Source organism: Ictidomys tridecemlineatus, chromosome 7 (assembly GCF_052094955.1).
Source record: "Ictidomys tridecemlineatus isolate mIctTri1 chromosome 7, mIctTri1.hap1, whole genome shotgun sequence".
Lineage (NCBI taxonomy): Eukaryota > Metazoa > Chordata > Mammalia > Rodentia > Sciuridae > Ictidomys > Ictidomys tridecemlineatus.
The window spans coordinates 70,424,100-70,445,726 of NC_135483.1; the positions used below are offsets into that span (position 1 = coordinate 70,424,100).

At 34.0% G+C, this 21,627-nt stretch overlaps 1 protein-coding gene across 1 annotated transcript in view; it reads right to left on the bottom strand.

Moving 5' to 3' along the window:
* Positions 1-2,219: 2,219 nt before the first annotated feature.
* Ubxn2b (UBX domain protein 2B) overlaps positions 2,220-21,627 on the bottom strand; it is a 31,722-nt gene continuing 12,314 nt past the window's right edge. Inside the window, exons 4-8 of the mRNA XM_005322992.5 lie at positions 20,289-20,372; positions 19,403-19,512; positions 17,101-17,238; positions 8,387-8,548; positions 2,220-7,178 (exon numbers count right to left, since the gene is read on the bottom strand). Coding sequence (XP_005323049.2) covers positions 7,016-7,178; positions 8,387-8,548; positions 17,101-17,238; positions 19,403-19,512; positions 20,289-20,372 — 657 coding nt within the window. The 3' untranslated portion in view covers positions 2,220-7,015. The remainder of the gene's footprint in view (positions 7,179-8,386; positions 8,549-17,100; positions 17,239-19,402; positions 19,513-20,288; positions 20,373-21,627) is intronic.

Sequence of the window (21,627 nt, forward strand, 5' to 3'; positions counted from 1 at the left end):
TACATACATAAACTTTTTATATATTTTGACATATATACTATAAGTAAGCACTATTGTTTATAGCAGGAAGAAAGATGAGAAAATACACTTTTTCATATAGTTAAATGCAATTAGCTAATTAAAATCTGAGGTTCGGGACCCATGTGCATTAGTAAAATTAGGGGATCTATTTGTAGGTATGAAATAAAAATTGAGCACATTTATTTAAAAACTTCTAGAAATGCAAATATTTTTTATATTATTTTAAATAATAGATTTAGATCCTCTTAATTTAAAAACTTAGAGAAGAAAAAAATTACAGTTTGTGAATAATCCAGTGGTCCTTTACACATGAGGTCAGATAAAATTAATGCACATTGCATACTCTTTGGGCTAAGGAGATAACCCGGAATCCAATCAAACCTCTTTGCCATTTTCATTACATCAAATACACAAAGACTAAAACAAAAATAAAAATACAAAAGGATTAAGATGCCTGTGGATATAGTTCTGTATTAAAAATCACTTCTTAAAGGATTGCACCTAGAGAACCCCATGTCTTAGAATATAAAGGTTTAGTGTGAATTCTAATGTCAAAAATATTTGAGATTTATATTTATAATTAGTAAAAAGAAATCTATGGAAATTTAGCACTGGCTGAACAGTTTATATAAAAAGTACTCTTAAGAAATATCAAAGTTAAGAGTTTTATGACATCATTTTTTTTCTGAAAAATAATCCAAGAACACTGAAACTTACGCATGTTTGCAGACATTCTTATCTGTTTATAAAGGTTATTTGGAAATCTGTAACTTCAGTCATTTCTGCCGCCTTTGCTTGAGTGGAATATTGCATAATGGAGTTAATTTAGAGAACAAGAACAATATATAATGAAAGTGAGAGTATTCTTTCTAAGTTCAGCCAAATTAAGAGTAGCCAAAGTCAACAGCTCCTCAAAATGGGTTCATTCAGAGTCATGAGTACCATGTGATTAAAGCCTCTAATGTCTCATTACTTTCTGTAGCTTTTCAATTTTTAAAAGTTGTATACTCTCAATTTGCTATGGTTAAATTTCATTAACACCTCTTTCACATTCCTGGGATATCCGTAGTAAAATAACAGATAAATAATGTGGTATTAATTCCAAACTAAAATACCAATGTCAAAAAATGTTAAATTATTTGAAATTATTTTGAGTAGCTATTATACAGTCTAGCACTATATTACCTACATAAAAAAAAAAGAAAAACCAAACTGTATGCAATTAGATTACATGACAAATGACCAGCATACCTTTGGTTATTTCAGAGTAATCAAATAAGAGGTACTAAACAGATTAAGATATTTCCATTACATCTTCCTTAGAGTGGTACTCTATCTCCACGTCTAGAATAACATCACTTATCATAACTGGCATGCAAAAAAATCGCAGGTATTTCACACACTGTTGGTTCTTCATGAAGACTTTCCATAATTGTTTTCACCTAATACTATCATAAAGAACTGGCAGGACACTTCATTGACAGCTGCAGATGATACTACTCTGGCAAATGAATTGAGGCTGACACTTCTAGAATCTTTTTATCTTCCTCCTTTTAAAACCCAATCAAAATGTACAATGGGTCTGGGGTGTAGTCCAGTAGTAAAACACTTCTCTGGCTTCTATTGTCAGCAGCTTGCAAAAAAAAAAAAAAAAAAAAAAAAAAAGAAAAGAAAAGAAAAGAAAAAAGTTTCATCAACTCTGTTGGCACTATTCTGAGTTTCTCATCTTAAAAACATTCTTGGGCTGGGGATGTGGCTCAAGTGGTAGCGCGCTCGCCTGGCATGCATGTGGCTCAGGTTCAATCGTCAGCACCACATACAAAGATGTTGTGTCCACCAAAAAATGAAAAAAAAAAATAAATAAATATTGAAATTCTCTCTCTCTCTCTCTCCCTTAAAAAAAAACATTCTTTCACTATCCAGAGGGTTTCATTTTTCATTTGCTGATTTATTATCAACCATTAATGTATAGTGACTCTTATGGCTTAGGGCTAAGATATTGCTTGTTGCTATAAGGATACAGAACTAGATAAAGTCCTTGTTCTCCTGGAATCACTTTCCCAGAGTTTGGCAGAATGGGAAGAGGGCAGATAGGAACAAAAGTTAAGCAAATTAACATGAAAATATCAGGAATTAATAACAATAAGGAGCAACAAAGAGAGACAAGGAATGACTTAAGATTGAAGCATCAAAGGAGGTTTCTCTTAAGAAGTTGCATTTATTAAGCTGAGCTCAGAATGTCAAACTGTAATAACAACTGACATTTATCACAACATGTTGCCGGAAATGTAAAACCTTGTAGGTAGCCCTTCAGTAAATGATAAATTCAGTTATCTCTAAAATATGTACTCCTTATGAAAGTGAATCACATGCTTAACATTAAAGAATATAGTCAAACTAGTTTGAATTGCTATCTACACAATATTTCGAACACTAACATCTATGAAAATTTAGAATAAGTTTTCAAGGGTGAAAAATCCCTCCTAGTTTCAATATTATGTATTGTATAAAAGCGTATATAAAACATGGTATTTGCATATAATTTTATTGCATTAATAAAAATGACCATCTTATCCCACGGAATGTTGAACCTGATATAATTCTGAAAAAAGAATGAACATTTCTTTAAGATATTATTTCATCTTACTACCTTTACTCAGAAACCCAATACCCATTTAAAAATTCCAGGCTACTTCCAGCAGGACTTCCACTTATTCTCAAATATGCTTGAAATTTTACTTTTAAGTCTGATATCTGAATATCTGCAGTACTTATTAAATTTCTACTTTTTAATTAACGAATTTCTATAGAAAACTAAGAACTATAGTTTTTACTATTCCTGATTATAGGATAAAAATGACAAAACCTATTAGGATTTAAAGAATCAAGCCTTTCCCCCAAAGATGAAACTGAAAAATAAAATGGGAAAGATATTAAATATAGAAGCCACAATGGACATCTTATAATTACGTTCTAAAAGGTACACTGAAAATTACACTATATAGGTACACAGATCACAAACCAAAATGTCAATACAGAGATATCAAATAAAAAGTACATGCAGCACATATTTTGAATACTCTATTCTGAATAGCAGAGTGAGAAAAAGTCACTGTCTTAAATATCTTCTCGAACTGTAGGCCATTTTCACCAGTGCTATGGTGCCACCGTAGGTAGAGAAGTCATAGAAGGACAAGAAAGAGAACTGTGTGAGGAAAAACGGCACTGGTCCTACACTTTACTTCCTACCCCTCTTTTGATGTTGCCTAATAAAACACTCCTTAATTCAATGATTTAACAACAGAAAATGTACTGTATAGCTAATTAAGTGTGGAAACTTTAAGTTCACGCAAAGGAGATCCTTCTCTGCTCTCCAAAAATACGGACAAAGCACAATTAAATCGCAGGAAATTAATCACATTTAAAATCATCTATTCAATTACTCGACCAGAACTGCAAATCAAAGAAACTGTGAAACATTTTTAAAAGCTTTCAGTGATAACATTCTTTATTGGTATACACACATTTCAAACTTTTAAATTATTTATATCATGCAAAACTGTCTCACATTTGTCTAATTGTTCATTGTGATGATCTTTTTTGAGATGATTATACATTTTAAAGTTATAATGACTGATAGTAAAAATAAGGAAAATGACTCTCAGTGAAATAAAACACTGCAGCACAAGTGAAAGTATTGTTCAAACGTTGTGTCTACTTAATTCTAAGGTAAATCTACTTTGGAAGACTATTATACACAAAAATGGCAGTTATTTTTATATGTACATCTATAGGCACTCCACGTAACTGATAATAAGAAGGAAATCTGAAATAATTTTACAAGGTTTGGTTATTTTTTTTTCCTGTTTTGTTAATCCAAAACAGGGCAATGCCCTTTTATTTAAAAAGCTTATTTTTGTTAGGCCTGGTGGCATGCACCTATAATCCCACCTAATCTGGAAGCTGAGGCAGGAGAATTGCTTGAGCCCAGGAGTTTGAGGCCAGCCTCCCAACATAGTAAGACTTCTTGTCTGAGAAAAAATAAAAATTCATTTCTTGTTTCCTTAGGAAGATGATTTTGCTCTATTTAAAAGGGAGTTTTTTTCCCCCTGATAGTATTTTTGAATTGGGACTCTTATTATTTATGTTATTTTTAATAAGTGGAAAGGAATATGGCTTCCTATTGTGGCAGAGAAACTTAGGAAGAATCTTCTTCCTCTATGTGACACTGAGAAGAATTCTCTGAAGGGACAGATTCAATACATTGATCCTGCAATAGTTCTAGTAGTATTCCCAAGATTAAAACCTCTACCTAGCTCACTCCTTGAAATAACCAGTGATCTCAGGGAAAGGTGACTCTCAAATCTCTCAGAAACACATTCAAGTCAACTGGCAGTGCATAGACACCTGAAAGTGGAATGCTTTTTGGTAGCAGGTAACAAATACCAAAAAAGGTAGAAATGGCTTTAGAATTAAGCAGTGGGTATCGGCTAAAAGAATTCTGAGGGACACGACAGTAAGAGTTTCATTTGTCTTAAAGAGATCATTCATAGAAATCTGAAAGTTAATGCAAAGGAGGGCTTGAAGGAAGTTAAGGGGCTTGGTAGTGATTTAGGTATTCTCTAGGGTGAATAGCTAAATTGACTGAGAATAGATTATTAGAAGAAATAATATATGAACTGTAAACTTAAACATTTAATTATTTCCAAGCAGATCAGAAGATCTGATCTGCTTTCTTCCAGCTGATTGTAATCCAATGTAAAAGTAGACAGATAAACACAAGGAATCTAGGCCTGGATGACTTAGGAAATTCTCAGCCTACCCCACTGGCAAGACACTAAAATTTAGCGAGTCTTTGTCAGGAAAGCCTGCTCTACAGAAATATAAGGGTGTGGCTATATAACATTTTGCTGATACCCCAGAAAAATCAAGAGGTGAGTATTCTATCACACAGAAGGCTCTCTGAAGACATTAAGGGTGTGACTCACAGATCTCAATTGTTTCAGGAAAAGCTAAAAACAGAGATGAAACTATTTAGGAAGATGTGTGGAGGAGTCTCCTATCTAATGGATCTCCACAACATATGCAGGAGGCCCACAAGTTTTTGACAATATTATACCATCAGAAAGTCTGCCATCTTAATCTGAAAGGTATAGAATATGACATTAAAAAAGGAACAAACAAGGTGATAAAACTATTCAGCTGCTAACATGTCCTACTTTTGAGAAAAGGAAAGATGAGATGGAGTCACAAGCCTAGAGGACTGAGCTATGAGTCATACATTAATCCCAGGCCATGAAACCTAATGGAGTGTGCCTGGCTGGATTTGTAAACTGTTGGCTCCAGCGGCTCCTTTCTTCACTCCATTGCCTGTTTTCTGAATAGGAGTTTAACTTTATTCTACAGCTGTTTTGCCATTACAATTCAGAGCAGATAATTTCTAGGTTCAAAGGTGGAAAGGAATTATGGCCTAGGAATCATACCCAGATCATCTCTTATACTTAACTTAGAGAATTTAAATGAAACTTGGGTTTTGAGCTGCTGACACTCAGGTAATATTGTAGACTCTTGAGTTGATGTTTTAATAGGCTGAAAATTTTGAGCACCTCTGGATGGGGAATGAATGTGAATCCTTGAGAGAGGCATAAGACTAACTTGTCTACTCCATGTTCATGTCTTAATCCCCAAACCTGTGAACATGTAACCTTAAATGGTAAAGGCGACTTTGTAGATATGATTACTATGGTTCTTAAGATGAGGGAGATTATCCCAAATTATCTGGTTGATCCAGTCTAATCACACAAGTCTTTAAAACCAGAGAAGTGTTACAGGCTATTGTCAAGAGAGATGCAATGGTGCCAGTTTTTAAAATGGCAGAAGGGGCCACAAGCTAAGGAATGCAGGTGGACTCTTGAGGCTGGAAGGCTAAGCAAATGACTTGCCTCTAGAGTCCCCTCAAAGGAATGCAGCCCTGCCAGCACCTTCATTCTGACACAGGAAGGCCATGCTCAACATTTATCTATAGAATTAAAAGATACCACATCTGTTACTTTAAACTATAAGTTCTATAATTTGTTATGGCAGCAATATGAAACTAACCAGAAGTGATGATCAAAGGTGAAGTGGCATCTGGGAAAAAGAAAAGCTTTCTCCTCATTCCTAATGTAACTTTCCCCATTTTGGAAGTACCTGGCTTCAGCAGAAATGGCAAATATTTATGGGGCTAATTCTTTAGATTCAGTCTTATCTGACTAAAGTTATATTCCTGTATTTAGAGAGTAGTTGTTTTTTTTTTCCTGGAGTAGAATACATTCTGGATTGAGCACTTAACAATAGTATTTAGTTGATCCCTTAGAAATATCTGTTGAATGAATAAATGAACATGATCAAGTCAGGCTCTGGGAGAGATTATAATTACTTGATTTTAAAGTGCTTCTTACTATATCTTCTCAAGAACCAATGACTTACAAAATACAACGAAAAATCATATTTTGTAATACTAAATCAGTTAACTAAAGGAATGTGTAAAACCTTAATAGGAGAATTATAGAATAAAAAAATTTCAAAATCAGAATACAGATACTTTCAGTATATATTAAAGAGAAATTTCAACTTATTTATCAAAAGAATTTTTAATGACTGCTGGTCACTGCTGCATCAGGAAAATTCAGTGTGAATTTCATCAATAAGTTTATCAAAAAGGGGTTTTGCTCATTTTCTCTGCAAACAAATGTTGCTACATTAACACTGGGCATGTAACAAACAGGTTTGCCTAGGAATTTAAAAACTATCAACAGAAGCTAGCCCTGCAACAAACTCAAGATCTATCCGTAGTCCAAATTCATCTAAAGGCTGGAAGATAGAAAAACAATAAAACCAAAACTTATTTGTAGAAATAATAAAAAAATTTGGTTGTCTTTATGCTGGGAGTAGTTTTCTTATTAATATGGCACATTAACTATTCCTATATGCTATTGCATAGACAGCAGCAATATTATTTTAGTTGCTGGAGTATCACAGTGTTAAGAATATCTGCTTCTTGTAGTGTCAGGCTTTCATCTGTCAGCACTTTATTTGGAAATGAAGTCACCAGAATGAAGTCAAGAGTTGCAAATTCAGGACGGGACTGTATAATAAAGTTCCGAACATCCAGTATCCTAAAGAAATAAGACAAAAATAATTTGTTATAGAAAATGCATATTTTCATGCAAGCTATTAGCTACAATCATATAATCATAATAAAAAATTACATAATTCCAACTGTGATTTAAACATGCTTTGGGCTGGGGCTTGGGCTCAGTGGCAGAGTGCTTGTCTAGCATGTGTGTGGCACTGGGTTCGATCCTTAACACCATGTACAAAAATAAGCAAATAAAATAAAGGCATGCTACACATCTACAATTACAATAAATAAATAAATAAATAAATAAATATGCTGTAACTTTCTTAAATTAAAATAATTTCAATGGAAGAATTCATCTTAGTTCTTCAAAGTGAAATATGAATATTAACTTTGGAGTGTACCTAACATTTACTGTAAAATAGAAACAATCTTTAGAAAACTTATTAAAAAAAGTTATTAACAATATTATTATATTGAAAGTCTAGGCCATAGTTTTTTTAGGATATAGAATATATTAGCAGCATATGACTCAGAAAAAGGTAAGTTGGACTGGCATATGGAAGGGTGAGTCTAAAACTATGCAAAGTGTTAAGTTGTAGAAATAATTCTAAAAATCACTTTTACACATGCATAGTAACTCAACTAAAATTATAAATGTATTCTTTACAGTCTTTTTCGATGAACAAATAAAGTAAAAATAAATATTAAAGGGACATTTTAAATTGTTTATCTGAAGTATTATAGTTAATGACACATAAACTTATATTAAATTACATCTGATTCTACTTCATATGGTTTTAGCAACAATGCAAAACTATAGCTCTTAGTTTTTGTATGATTGCTGAATTAACATTAATATTTGGATGGTTTACAGGGATTACCATCTATTTCATTTCTTATGCACAGCTATTATCTTATTATATTTTTTTGTACTGAAGATTAAACCCACTGATGCTCTACCACTAAGCTACAACCCCAGTTCATTTTGAGTCAGGGTCTTGCCAGTTACTGAGGGTCTCACTAAGTTGCTGTAGCTGGCTTCCTGTGTCAGCCTCCTAGGACCATGGAATTACAGGTATGTGCCACCATGCCCAGCAGGTTTGATCCTTTCAAATATTTCTGACAAAAATTTACTTTGAAAGTGAAGCTACAGAATGTCATATTATGTATTACTCAAGTTGTATACAGTGTTACTTAGTTTAGTAACAGCAAACTAGACACTTGGCTGGTAAAGCAGCTTACCTGTGTGTACTATTGAATCTTTGTACCAGACGACTCCCATCTGCTAACCTGATTTGAATTTTTGTAGTTGGCACTGAATCATCAATAAGAACAACTGCATTAAGTATTGACTTATCCTCTTCTTCTGGGGAGGAAGGTGTACTGACTATCTCAGGTGTAAGGCTAAGAAAGAAGAATTTAAGAATTAGAACACAACTGAATATACTAGACATGACCAACTAAAGACAGTAAACACTTAGATCTATAGCTGATTCTAAAGTTATCCCTCATATAACTTTTGGACAAAGAAGAATATGATTCTATTTTAGTTTCCTCCACTTCTTTCAATCTCTTTTGTTATATTAAAATTCTTTGGGGGCTGGGGATGTGGCTCAAGCGGTAGCGCGCTCGCCTGGTATGCGTGCGGCCCGGGTTCAATCCTCAGCATCACAAACAAAGATGTTGTGTCCACCGAAAACTAAGAAAAATAAATAAATATTAAAAAAAAATTCTCTCTCCCTTAAAAAAAAATTCGTTGGGATCCTATGATGCTCATTTATTTATCTCTCAAAAACCTAAGTTTGCATCCTTTGCATCTTTATCTCTGTGATATTTCAACAGTTTAGTTAGAAACCAAAGCAAATTTGAGTTGATGTCAAAGAATGACAGATAAACTTTATTTCAAATCTCAGCTGTTAATTATGTAAAACTGAGTAAGTCAATTTCTTTGAATTTAGTTCTATCCTTTATAAAATGGGGGAGGAGAAGATAATACTGTTACGAAGGCATGTTACCCCTGTAAGTCCTTAATATGCCATGTAGAAGACAATGTCTCAGGTGGCAGCTATTACTGCATATACTAACAGCATCAAACAATATTGTTTGGTTAGTATTATTTAAAAATATCTGATTTCAGTAGTTACTGCTTCGCAAAAATGAAAAAAAACCCAAGTATTAAGAAAGAATGTATTTTTGTTCATGGTGATACATTTATAATGAAGTTTTTTCGAACATTGCTTTCTAATGCTAACAAGATGATTGGTCATTATAAATTAAAAGCTTATGTCAAAATAGAGTGATCTTTTGGTTATAATTAGGACAAATGGAGCCAAATTCTTTGTAAAAAAATAAAATCAATATTATCTCATTTTGGGGGATTCTTTCAGAGTGTTAACATTTATTCTAAAATATTGAGATTTAGATGGATTCTTTTTTTTAACCATACGATTTCTTTTCATTTTTTTAGTCATATGTGACAGAATGTACTTTGACATATAATACATACATGGAATGTACATACATCAATCATATTGTCTATTCTATTCTGCTGCCCTTCCTATCCTCCCTACTTCTCCCCTCCTCTCCCATCCTTTCTCTCTATCCAATCTAATGTGACACACTTTTTTTTTCTTTTTCTCATCACAACATCATATATGTATTCTGTATAACAATGAGATTCTCCTTCCATCTTCCGTGCAACTCCCCTTCTCCCTCTTTTTCCCTCCCACCTCTCTTCCCTATTTAGTGGTAGTCTTCTTCTCATGCTCTTCCTCCCTATCCCATTTTGAGTCAGCCCCCTTATATCAGAGAAGACATTCGGCATTTGTTTTTTAGGGATTGGCTAACTTCACTTAGCATAATCTGCTCTAATGCCATCCATTGCCTGCAAATGCCATGATCTTGTTATTTTTTAGTGCTGAGTAATATTCCATTGTGTATAAATGCCACATTTTTAATCCATTCATCTACTGAAGGGCATTAGATGGATTCTATATGAGTTAATTTCTTATATGAAAGTTCTATGAACATTTGAGCTTTAGAGCAAAATAAAACCAAACTTATCATACCTCTTTCTCCTATTCAGAAAGTTTCTCAGAATATACAGTAAGGTAAGTCAACTCACTTCTGCTTTCTTTAGCTAACACTTTCCCTGTCTTTCGCAACTTCCTAACACAGATTTTATAAACTGAGACTATATATGGCACACACGAAAAAAAAGAAAATAACAATTTATAATAAATGACCAGACATTAAGAAATTTTTTCCCTCAAATTTGGAATTGAGGACTTAAGTAGTTGCATGACCAAGCTGGTTTATTGTACCAATAGTCCAGTGTCCTTTACCCAAAGCAGAGGAAAGAAAATCAAAGAGAAGATACAGAATGCTAAGGACCTTCTCTACCTCACCAATAATCAGCTACATACATTATTATTATTAACACCATCTACCACCATCATCAACATCACATTATTTCCTTTAAATCATGCTGTGATGCAATGCTGCATAATGGCTAACAGCATAGATCCTGAAGTCAGATTACTTGGTTATAATTTGCCACTGATAAGGTGTGTGACCTTGGGCAGGTCACTAACCCTCACTGTGCCCAGTTTCCTTGTTGGTAAAAGAGACAAGAGCACTATTATTGTAAAGATTAAATTCATTAGGATACAAAGGCATTTCAATGATCTTACTAAGTTGTTACTACTTGAAGGTGAGCTCTGAACATTAAAATTCTTATCCTAAGGACAACTCTGGAAAGAAAAGCTAGCCCCATTAACCCTATTGATAAATGAGGAATGTTTTGGGCTCACTTCCATGATATAAAACTGCCTCAGATTGATACTTCTGTAATCTAATGTTTTGTGTTTAGGAAATTCCGATCAGACAAGCTTCTTCTAAAACATGAAAGTACAGAATGGGGAAACCAGGTAGGGAAAGAACGATCATGTGTTTCTTTTTAAAATGTATGTCAAAATGAAATCATGTGAACAACATTTGAAACAGACATGGATGAACTTTCAAGATCATATAGGCCCCCATATCATTTTTTCAGAAAGGATTGAGTCATAGATCAAAAGACATGCTCAGAATCAGAGATAAACAGTGGATGAGATGAAGATATGGTTTAAACAAACCATTTTAGAAAATTAAATTTACTACTGAGATTTCAAAGTCACACTTATTTGCTACTTAAAACTTTCTGTTTGTCATTCAATTGATAAAACCATAGTAATATTTTTACATAATGGTTTAATGTTTTAAGCTTTACATTAAAAAAAATTTTTTTAAAGAAAGTGAAGTTAATTGGTGAAACAACATTTCTAAGCAAATAAGAGGAAAGGATATGAGGGTACTAATTCCTTCAAATAGGAGGAAAACCACATTTTTCTTCAAATTCAATGAAGGTGAGAAGGGTACATAGAGACATTAATAGACTTGGATGCAGAGAGTAATAAAGTTCCTGTTAGAAAGAAAAACTCAAATTATCCCTATTTGCACATGACATGACTTTATACATAGAAGACGCAAAAATTCCACTAGAAAACTTCTAGAACTCATAAATAAATTCAGCAGAGTAAAATTAACACATGTAAATCAATTGTGTTCTTATACATCAGTGATGAATAAACTGAATGAGAAATTAAGAAAACTACCCCATTCACAGTAGCCTGAAAAAAATATATGGGAATCAATGTAACAAAAGCAGTGAAACACCTTTACAATGAAAACTACAGAACACTAAAGAAAGAAATTGAAGACGACCTTAGATAATGGAAAGATCTCCCAAGTTCTTGGATAGGCAGAATTAATATCTTCATAAGAATAGAAAAAGCAACCATAAAATTCATTTGGAAAAATGAGAGGCCCAGAGTAGACAAAGCAATCCTCATTGAGAAAAGTGAAGCAGAAGGCATCACAATATCAGACTTGAAATTATACTACAGGGCTATAGTAACAAAAACAACATGGTATTGGCACAAAAACAGACACAAAGACCAATTTTGCAACAGAGAAGACACAAACACACATGAATACAGTCATCTCACACTAGACAAAGGCCCCATAAGTATAGACTGGAGAAAAGATAGCCTCTTCAACAAATGGTGCTAGGAAAACTGGAAATCCATATGCAACAAAATGAAATTAGACCCTTGCACAAAACTCAAAGTGGATCAAGGACCTCAACATTAGACCAGAAACCCTGCACCTACTAGAAGAAAAAGTAAGCCCAAATCTACATCATGTTAGCTTAGGAATTCTTCAACAAGATTCCTAAAGCACAAGAGTAAAATCAAGAATCAATAAATGGGATGGAATAAAACTAAAAAGCTTTTTCACAGCAAATGAAACAAGGATCCAGGGACCAAGATGAAGTCAAACTTCATGTGCTATGGCTTTGTGGGACAGGGTAGCAAGCAGAGTCTTAGGAAAACAGGAGATGACCATTTTTTTAAGCATTAAGAGATTTGCTTCAAGTTACGACATATCATTACAGTTCAAAAGCCTTTGGTGAATGTCTTATAATCCACCCTATCAAAATGATTGTGTTTTCTAGGTCTTTTATTTTTAGGGCTTTATTATAACGCACCAAGCTCTTTTATTCAATAATACATTTATTCTCTCATTATAGAAATGTGCAGTTTCCCATCTATGAATTGTTTACTTCTGTTATATGAGAGTACTGGGTAATGCTTTTATTGTGTTTAAATTTACCCCATAATTATTGGCATATCACAATAAAAAACTGTTAGTTTTCATCAATGTAACGTTCAGTTTGTAATTAGACTGACATCCATGGAAGAAAATGCCCTTTCTGCTTTATTTGCTTCTTTTTTTGTGTGTTTTGTAAACAATTGCCTACAACTCTGGGGAAATGAATCATATTAGAAAGTTACTTTCCAAGAATATGAAGCTTCACTATGAAACTTTTATTTTAATATATTTCTTTCTTTTCTTTTTGGTTCTGGGGATTAAACTTGGGGCCTTATGCGGTCTGCCACCTTCTGTCTCATAAAATATTTCTTAATGTAAAACCTTAATGTAAACTTTAGAGATCCTTCACTTTTTTTAGAAATATTACTCAATCAACATTTGAGTTCATCTGCATAAAGGCTTACATTACCACCCAAATTTCTTTCTAGTTTAAATTTTCTATATATGTGTAGCTGAAAAATTTAAAGATTACATTTCTCAGATTCCCAGTAGCTTGGTTTTTATAAATCTACCCTCATACCAAACAAACCTATAACATCTGCCTTATATCTGAAGGTTCTTACATCTACGGATTGTCATTATTCATTAAATAAAGTATAATAACTATTTACATAGCACTTACATTGTATTAGGTATTATAAGTAATCTAGGGATGACAAAGTGTATGGGAGGATGTATATAAGTTATAAGAAAATAGTTAAGTGTCACTTAAGAAATGTATCATTAGATGATTCCATTGCTGTGTGATCACAGATTGTACTTACACACCTAGCCTATACAATGTACATACATGGAATAGCCTGTCCGACCTAAAGCTATGATGAACAAAATATAAAATCAAATCAAGCACAAAGAAAATAATGTAAGCAAGAGATGAGATAAACACGAGATGTCTAAGACTGCTGCCAATAAACACAGCCTACTGCCTTATAGTAAATTTTCTCTTTATAAGTAGGAATACACTCTAAAACAACAATAAAACTTATAGTAAATATAAAAACCAGTAACTTAGTCATTGGTCACCAAACATTATACATTGTAAGTAATTGTATGTGCCCTAGTTTTTTTGTATGGGGCAGCATGGATGGTTTGTTTATACCAGCACCACCACAAACATGTACTATGTAGTACGATAATGTTAAAGTGACTATTCCACCAATCAATAGGAATTTTTCAGATCCATTATAATCCTATGGACCATCACCATATATGTGATCTGTTTTTGACAGAGATGTCATTACGCAGGGCATGACTATACTAGATAAAGGGACTTGAGTATCCATGGATTTTGGTATGTACTGTACAGGGATCTTAGAACTAAACCCTAGTAGACACCAAGGGACGATTGAACTTGTTTGGTCAAAATAAGTCCTATGAAACGGAAGCTATGTAGCTCTTCTGATCACCAGGGTGGCGGAAGCATTCAGCTATTCTACATAAATCATGATGGAATGTTCTTGTGTTTCTTCCCTAGCTTTGTGGGTACTGGACAGCTGACGGGGGCAGGAGGTATTTTCTAAGAATAGTGCTATATTGTGTTTCTATCTCCTGACCAAGAAAATCTTGGTTTGCTGTCTTTCCCAGAAATTTTACAAACCATGTAAGAAACCCCTTACTAGTTTAAATAGCAAGTAGATTGTTTTCTATAATCAGAACCCTGACCATATGGCTAATGATTAACAGGCATTCTCACCACTGATCTTGGTCACTCTTTTAGATTTTAGATATTTCTTTCTTTTCTGTCATTTTCTCTAGCTATTTGTCTTACAAGGAAAAAGGCTGAGATTTGTGATACTATCATCAGATAATACTCTTATTTTCACGAATTGAATTTGCATATTATAACCATTGGCTCTTAGTTGTTCTTTTTTGAAAAAACAGTAGTTTTATTTATTTATTTTAAGGTGTCAATAGACCTTTCCTTTTATTTATTTGTATGCGGTGCCAAGATTTGAACCCAGCGCCTCACACATGCTAGGTAAGCACTCTACCACTGAGACACAACCCCAGCCCTGTTTTTCTTTTTTTTTTTATTGCTGTTTTTCTTTTATACTACCTTCTTCAGTCTAAATTCTGATTTAGTATACTTTTTAAAGGATGTATATTCCAATATTAATTCTTGGTTAAAATTTATGTAACAGAGAAAGAATAGGTATGTAGCAAAGAGATGAGTGGGCATTTTATTCCTTCTAATTAAAATCATAATCTCAATAAATACCAAGCCAAAGAGAGAAGGGCTAAAACAAACAAACAAAAAAATGTGGTGGTGATGGGGGAGGACTGTTTTCTAGGTATATAAACAAGAGGAGTGAAGAAATAACACAATGCAAGAGAATCTTGGTTGAGCACAGTGGTGCATGTCTGTAATCCCACTAACTCAGAAGGACTGAGGCAGGATGTGGGAAGCCGTTCTCACACGTGATGTTCTCACACGTGATCGAGTACCTCCCTGACTGGGTGTAAGGCGTTCTGGCCAGCTGTGTCAGAACTTAACCCCACCCTTTTTAGGTGCAAGAGCCCTTCCGTGTAGGGGTGTGACTGACCATTGACCCTGAGACCAATCATTGATCCTGACCTTGGAATGCTGTCCCCCTCGACCTTCAATGGATGGAATTTTCCACTGAGTTTCTTATTCCCCAATAAAAGCCCACTCTCTGGCGTGCTCTTCCTCTCTCCTGCTGATCTCTTGTGTAAACCTTGCTACCACACCAGGTGGCTTGAGGCAGGAGCCAGGAAGGGCTGTCTCTGAGCTGGGCAAGAAAAAGGTAAATTGAGTTTATGTGTCTTTACTTTGATCTCACTAGTTAACTTCTATGTTTAGGACCTCTACTATGAAGCTAGCGTGCTGGTCGCTTGGCAGCAGGAGGACTGCAAATTCAAGGCCAACCTGGTTCTATAATCAGAACTTGGACCATATGGCTAATGATTAACAGGCAAGACCCTGTATCAAAATAAAACAATAAAAGGGCTTAGGATGTAGAGCACCTCTGGGTTCAGGTTCAACCCCCAGTATTGCGGGCTGGAAGTGGTGGTGGTGGTCCTGACTTGTGTTGGCAGTAAGAAGAAATGAAGGAGAAAGACTCCAAGTATAGTTTGATCAGGTAGTGACAGGTTTGAATCCTAAAAAATAAAGCTGGGTCAACGAAAATTCCAGGCTCCCTGGTATGTCTGAGGAACCAGTTTCTAGCAGGGGAAAAGTACACAGAAAAGGAGACTAGGAGTAGCAAAGTATAAAGAAGCAATATTAAATTCCTTCCTATTTTGAGAAAGGAGAAGGGAATAGATAGTGTGCACAAGACAAAGATGACTTGGGGATATAGATCAGAGGTAGAGCATGCCTAGTATGGGTTCAATCCCAGCACTGAGAGGGTGGGGGAGAAAAAAGATGCTCGAAAGATGTATGCTTTGGAAACATCACCAATGCCACAATTTCACATCATCTACAATATGTGGATAGAGGGTAATTTTTACAAATGTATAAGATTTATGAGCAGCTCAGGTTTTGCATATTGGGCTTTCATAACTTAAAGAAAAAATGTGGGTGCTTAAAAATCACTGGAAACCACTCATCTAAGCACACTGCTCCTATTTAGTGCAGGAACACAGCTTATTGGTTACTTATGGTAGATATGCATGTTTAAAGTTGTGATGTCGGTTATACACTGTTTTATCTATTTGACAACTCTTTATGATTTTCCTTTGAAACCATGGAATCTGAAACAAGTAGTGGTGAAAAGTACAGACTACAGAGTGTCAGGGTTTGAATCCCATAAGCTCATGAGCAACTCAATCACCTAAGGAAAACTACTGCATCTGCAAAATGGAGTAATAATATTTCTCTACATCAAAGAGTTGTTACTGAGTTAATGCATGCAAAGTACCTAGAGGACCAGGAATGTGATAATCGCTACTAAATATTGCCTGCTAGTAATATCAGATTTGCATGTTTGATTCATTGTTTTCTCTCCCCTTCTTTTTAATTGGTGCATTATAGCTGTACAGAATGTAACTTATGTCTAACTACTACTTATGATGTGGGATTTGTTGTTATATATTCATATATGCACACAATGTAATCTGGCCAATATCATTCCCTAGTTATTTCCCCTTTCTGTACATATAATTCCACCAGTAAGGTCTTCATACTTCAGTTTTTACTGCCCAAGTCATTTTGGTATTTTTATTCTCAAAGAAAATTCAGGTTGGACAAAGAAGAATTTTTCTCATTGTAGGAATTTTACCTTCCAAGTTTTTGCCCTTCTCCGCTAAAAGCCTTGAATCTCAATCTAGGTTTTATATATTCTTGATCCTGATGATCTTCCATATCCAAATTCACTTGGCCACCATGAACCAGTCGCTGAAGCTCCAGAGGAATCTCTCTTTAAAAACAAAAAAATAAAAATAAAAAAGGAGTGGGGAGGAAGCTTTTAGTTAAGTTTTTCAAAACTTAACCTACATTGTTGAGATTACTGTTATCGATTATAAGCTACACTAAAAACCAACAGTTTTTAACTTATAAAAATTTCCATGATTAGTCCAAGTTGCTCTTTCTCACAGTTTCTTAGCTATTCTCAGCAAAGCAATGTTTTGGCTATCACCGTGACAACCAAATTTTTAAAATTGTAAGATAGCAGTTGATAGCTAAATTAGCATTAGAAAATTCCTATGAGGACAAATAGTTAATTTAAGTGTCTACTTCTAAGCTCCCTGAAAAAAGTTCTGAAAACTAACACAGGTGTTCCTGAATCACTAGGTGACTGGTGAGCACAGCTGTCATTCAGCATCAGGCGCAAGAGATGTGAGCTACAGGCAAAGGGGGCACTTGTCTTACACAACAAAGACTTGTCTTGGGTTCCACAGATTTACCATGTGCCCGGACAGAGATTCACATGGATGACAACACTGTATTATGTTTCAGCCCCAAATCTACTTCTGTCCTACAAATAAAATCCACTTGTTGAGGTGTTTCATTAATATATTTTGACATTTCTAGGCATATCTACCATACAAACCAAGGGAAGATTGCATTTTGTTTTGTCTAGAACTTGATCAAGTCCTTGAATGCAATGCCACTTGTAGTAATTAAGCTGACGACTTCACATACCTCATTATTCTGTTTATACTTGTCACATTTAGAGAATTGCTAAACTGCACAGAGGTATACACTAACTACTATAAATGTCTAACTTATATCTAACTACTCTTACGGTGTGCTCATATTTGGACATTTACAAACTGAAATACAAATTGTGATAAACTCTTTACCTTAATTTCTTCAATATATTTTAGATAATATATCCATTTTTAAAAGAAATAATGTGTAACAAGAAGAATATAAATGATCTATAAGTTCTTTTAAGATAATGAAGACAGTATTAAAAATACTATAAAAAAGAGATAATGGGTTTTTATAGTTAAGAACTACTAGCTGATATTCATTTTCTTCAAAGAGACTTTTCTAAAATTTTTCTTGATAGTAATATGTTTTTTTACCATCTTGAAATTAGTATCAATTTCAATAGTAATACTAGTTTTCACTTAGCAGCTAGACATTTCCCCCACCCAGCTCTTCCCAGTGACTGTAAGTTTTTGAGTCCATAGAATTGACTTGAGTATTTGCTACCATCATATACTGCTACCCACCTTCTCAGTGAGTTCAGTATACTGTTTATTGCATATCTTGCCTTTGTTTGGTATCCCGACAATATCTGTGCAGAATTTATTTCAAAACTTATGCTAATTCATCTTCTCAAATGCCTTTCCGTCTTGGTCACTTCAACTCCAAAGAATTGAGCCACTTCAGCCACTCTTCCTGAACATGTTTCATCACCTGGAAAGGCCCCATCTACAATTTTCTACAGAGTATAATCTACTCTGGTCCCTTACTGCTACTTAAATCTCCTAATTGAGAGTCAACCTTACACATTTAGTTGTAGTTCTACCCTAGGATTATGATAATAATCCCATTATCAGCTAGTGAAATCACAATGCAGAAGAGCTTTTATTATGGTAAAATCTATTGATTTCCCATCCTTTAGCAAGAAAGGCCGGTGAGTTACAATGTTCTTTGGATGGGTCAGAGCACTGTATATATATATGGTTTATTTCCACAAATTATAACTTCAAACTAACCTTTTGAAATCTTCTGCCAGTAGTAATGCCACTTTAAAAGCTTTCTAATATAAGATGCTGAATTTCAGGCATACATGCAATGAGTCACCCTGTCAACAGTAAGCAGGACAGTGGCTTAGTAGATGGGCAGCTACGTGCTCATTAATACAATGACTTATTACATTAAGATGTTTGTTCTTGGAGTTGAATCCACAGTTTCATCAGATTTAAAATGGGGCTAATATCCAATGCCCCTTCCCCACAAAGAAAAAGAATAAGCATTTCCCCAGTAGTCAGTTATCGAATATATTCCAGTATTCCATTCTTAAAAACTAGTAATGCACTACTAAATGGCAGTCTGTTTAAAAAACTAAATAAAAATTAAAAAGTCCCATTCTAACTAACAAATAGAATACAAATAAAATATCTTACCCTCTCTTAACAGATTCCAAAAATTGAGCATTTGTTGGATCATTGTAAGGTCTCAATTCTCCATCATCTAAACTGAAGCCATTGCTCCACAGTTTAAGCAAAATTTGAACCTTTTGGACACAGAAATAAAAAGTTAAACCCATCTCCATAGTTTTAAGTTTCAAATGTGATCTCTCAAAACATATTACACCATTTATTTATTTAAATAGAGAGCCATTTGCACTATTCTTTATTCATAGTTAAAAGACATGAAACCCTGTGTGTTTGCTTAGCAGATTTATTTTTAGCTTATCAAATTGACAAAGGTTGCAAATACTAAAGGTCCTGCAGGTGGATCCTGGACTTGAAGTATAATTACTCATGTGACACTGAGAAAACAAAAGCAACAAGACAGCATCCAGCTGCCATCCTGCTACTCCTACACTTCTCTTCCACCTTACCCAAACTCTTCTGTATTCCAGAGCTTAAATATTCAAGCCAAGAGGCAAGACTGAACTTCTAGTGACACCCCAAGGAACTATTAATGTTTAAAATGAAATTCTAACTCCAAAATTTCCAAAGGCAACAGAAACAATGAATTACTTTAAGTGTCCTATGTTTATAATCCAGCTCATTGTATTACTATTACAGAATATAATTTAAAATATTATTATACATGTAAGTTAATTCTGACAGTGAATTACACATGCTTTCAACTAGTTATGAATCTCTATGTCCAGGCATGAATGAGATTTTAAAAAACCTTAAAACTGAGACTGAAAACCACATATTGGTCCTTTTATTAAATGTTAATTAAAAAACAACAAAAGATATTAAGTTTAAATCTTACAATAAATAGTACTGAAGGCAAACGCCTATACATTTTCATTGTGACTATTGTACCTACATCTTGCAGCTGATTTTCTCCATAGACATATTCAGACCGCTTACAAAAGGAATTACCCAATCTGTATCCTCCACCTGTAAATGACTAAAATACACAGAAAGTGAGTTAAAAATTTACCAAGACATATTAAGCTAAGTGTATAACATTTGATATTTTAAAACTAGATAAATTATAATTTACCAAATTGGTTCATACTTCTTAGGAAAATTTTATAGTAGTATAAAATTCTTCTATTATAGAAAAGTGTACTTAAGTAAGAAATTAAGGTCTGTTTCTCAAAAACATTAGTGTCTAAAACTAAGATATGCATTTATACCCTGAAATGTATTTTCAAGTATAAACATGTGAAAACATTTTATGATGTCTTATAAGAGCTTTACAGAACAAAGAAAGGATTTTATAAATAAGTCTACAACCTTGAAAAAAAGTCTCCATACTTTATAAGTTTACGTAAGTATAAGAAGTTAGCTATGATTGTATTTTTTGTAGTACTCACCACAAGGTCTTCTATTCCTGAGGTAGAAATAAGTTATGAAGTAAAATAGCATTTCTTTTAATCACCATTTGTATCTTGAATGAGTCTTTAATGATTACATTGCTTTTTTTCTATAAACTAAATCATATCAATTCCATATTTTTCTTCCAGAATTGGAGAACTGATATAAACTAAAAGAACCTTAAGGCCTGACTGAAAGAGAATTTCAAGTGGTTGACAAACAATGAAGACTAACATTTAGGTTTCATTTAGAATAGTGGTTTTCAACAATGAATACCAAAATTATCAGAAAAGCCTTTTCATAACACATGTCTAGGTACAACTCAAATCTATTGAGCCTCAAAGTCATATGGTAGTTTAGAAAAACTCCCCAGATAATTTTGATGAGAGGAATTATAGACTAAGAAATGCTGATTATAAAAATATATGCACAAAGACACTTGAAGTCTTCGAAATACCAATACTGTATCAGTTGGTATAGTTATAAAAACTGTTTAAAGCAATGCAATGGAAGGAAGAAAGCCCTTTTCAACAAACAATGCTAATGCAAGTGGACATCCTTATGGGGGAAAACGTATGTATGTATGTATGTATATATATTTAACCAGGGATTGAACCCAGGGCTTAACCATTGAACCTGTCACATCCCCAATCATTTCCATTTTACATCTGAAGACAGGGTCTCTCTAAGTTGCTTTGGGCCTCACTAAGTTGCTAAGCTGACTCTGAACTCGGGATCCTCCTGTGTCAGTCTTCCAAGTCACTGGGATTACAGGCGTGTGCCACCTCGCCCATCTAGAAAACTGTATTTTGATATAAATCTCATGCCTTGTAAAAATTAAT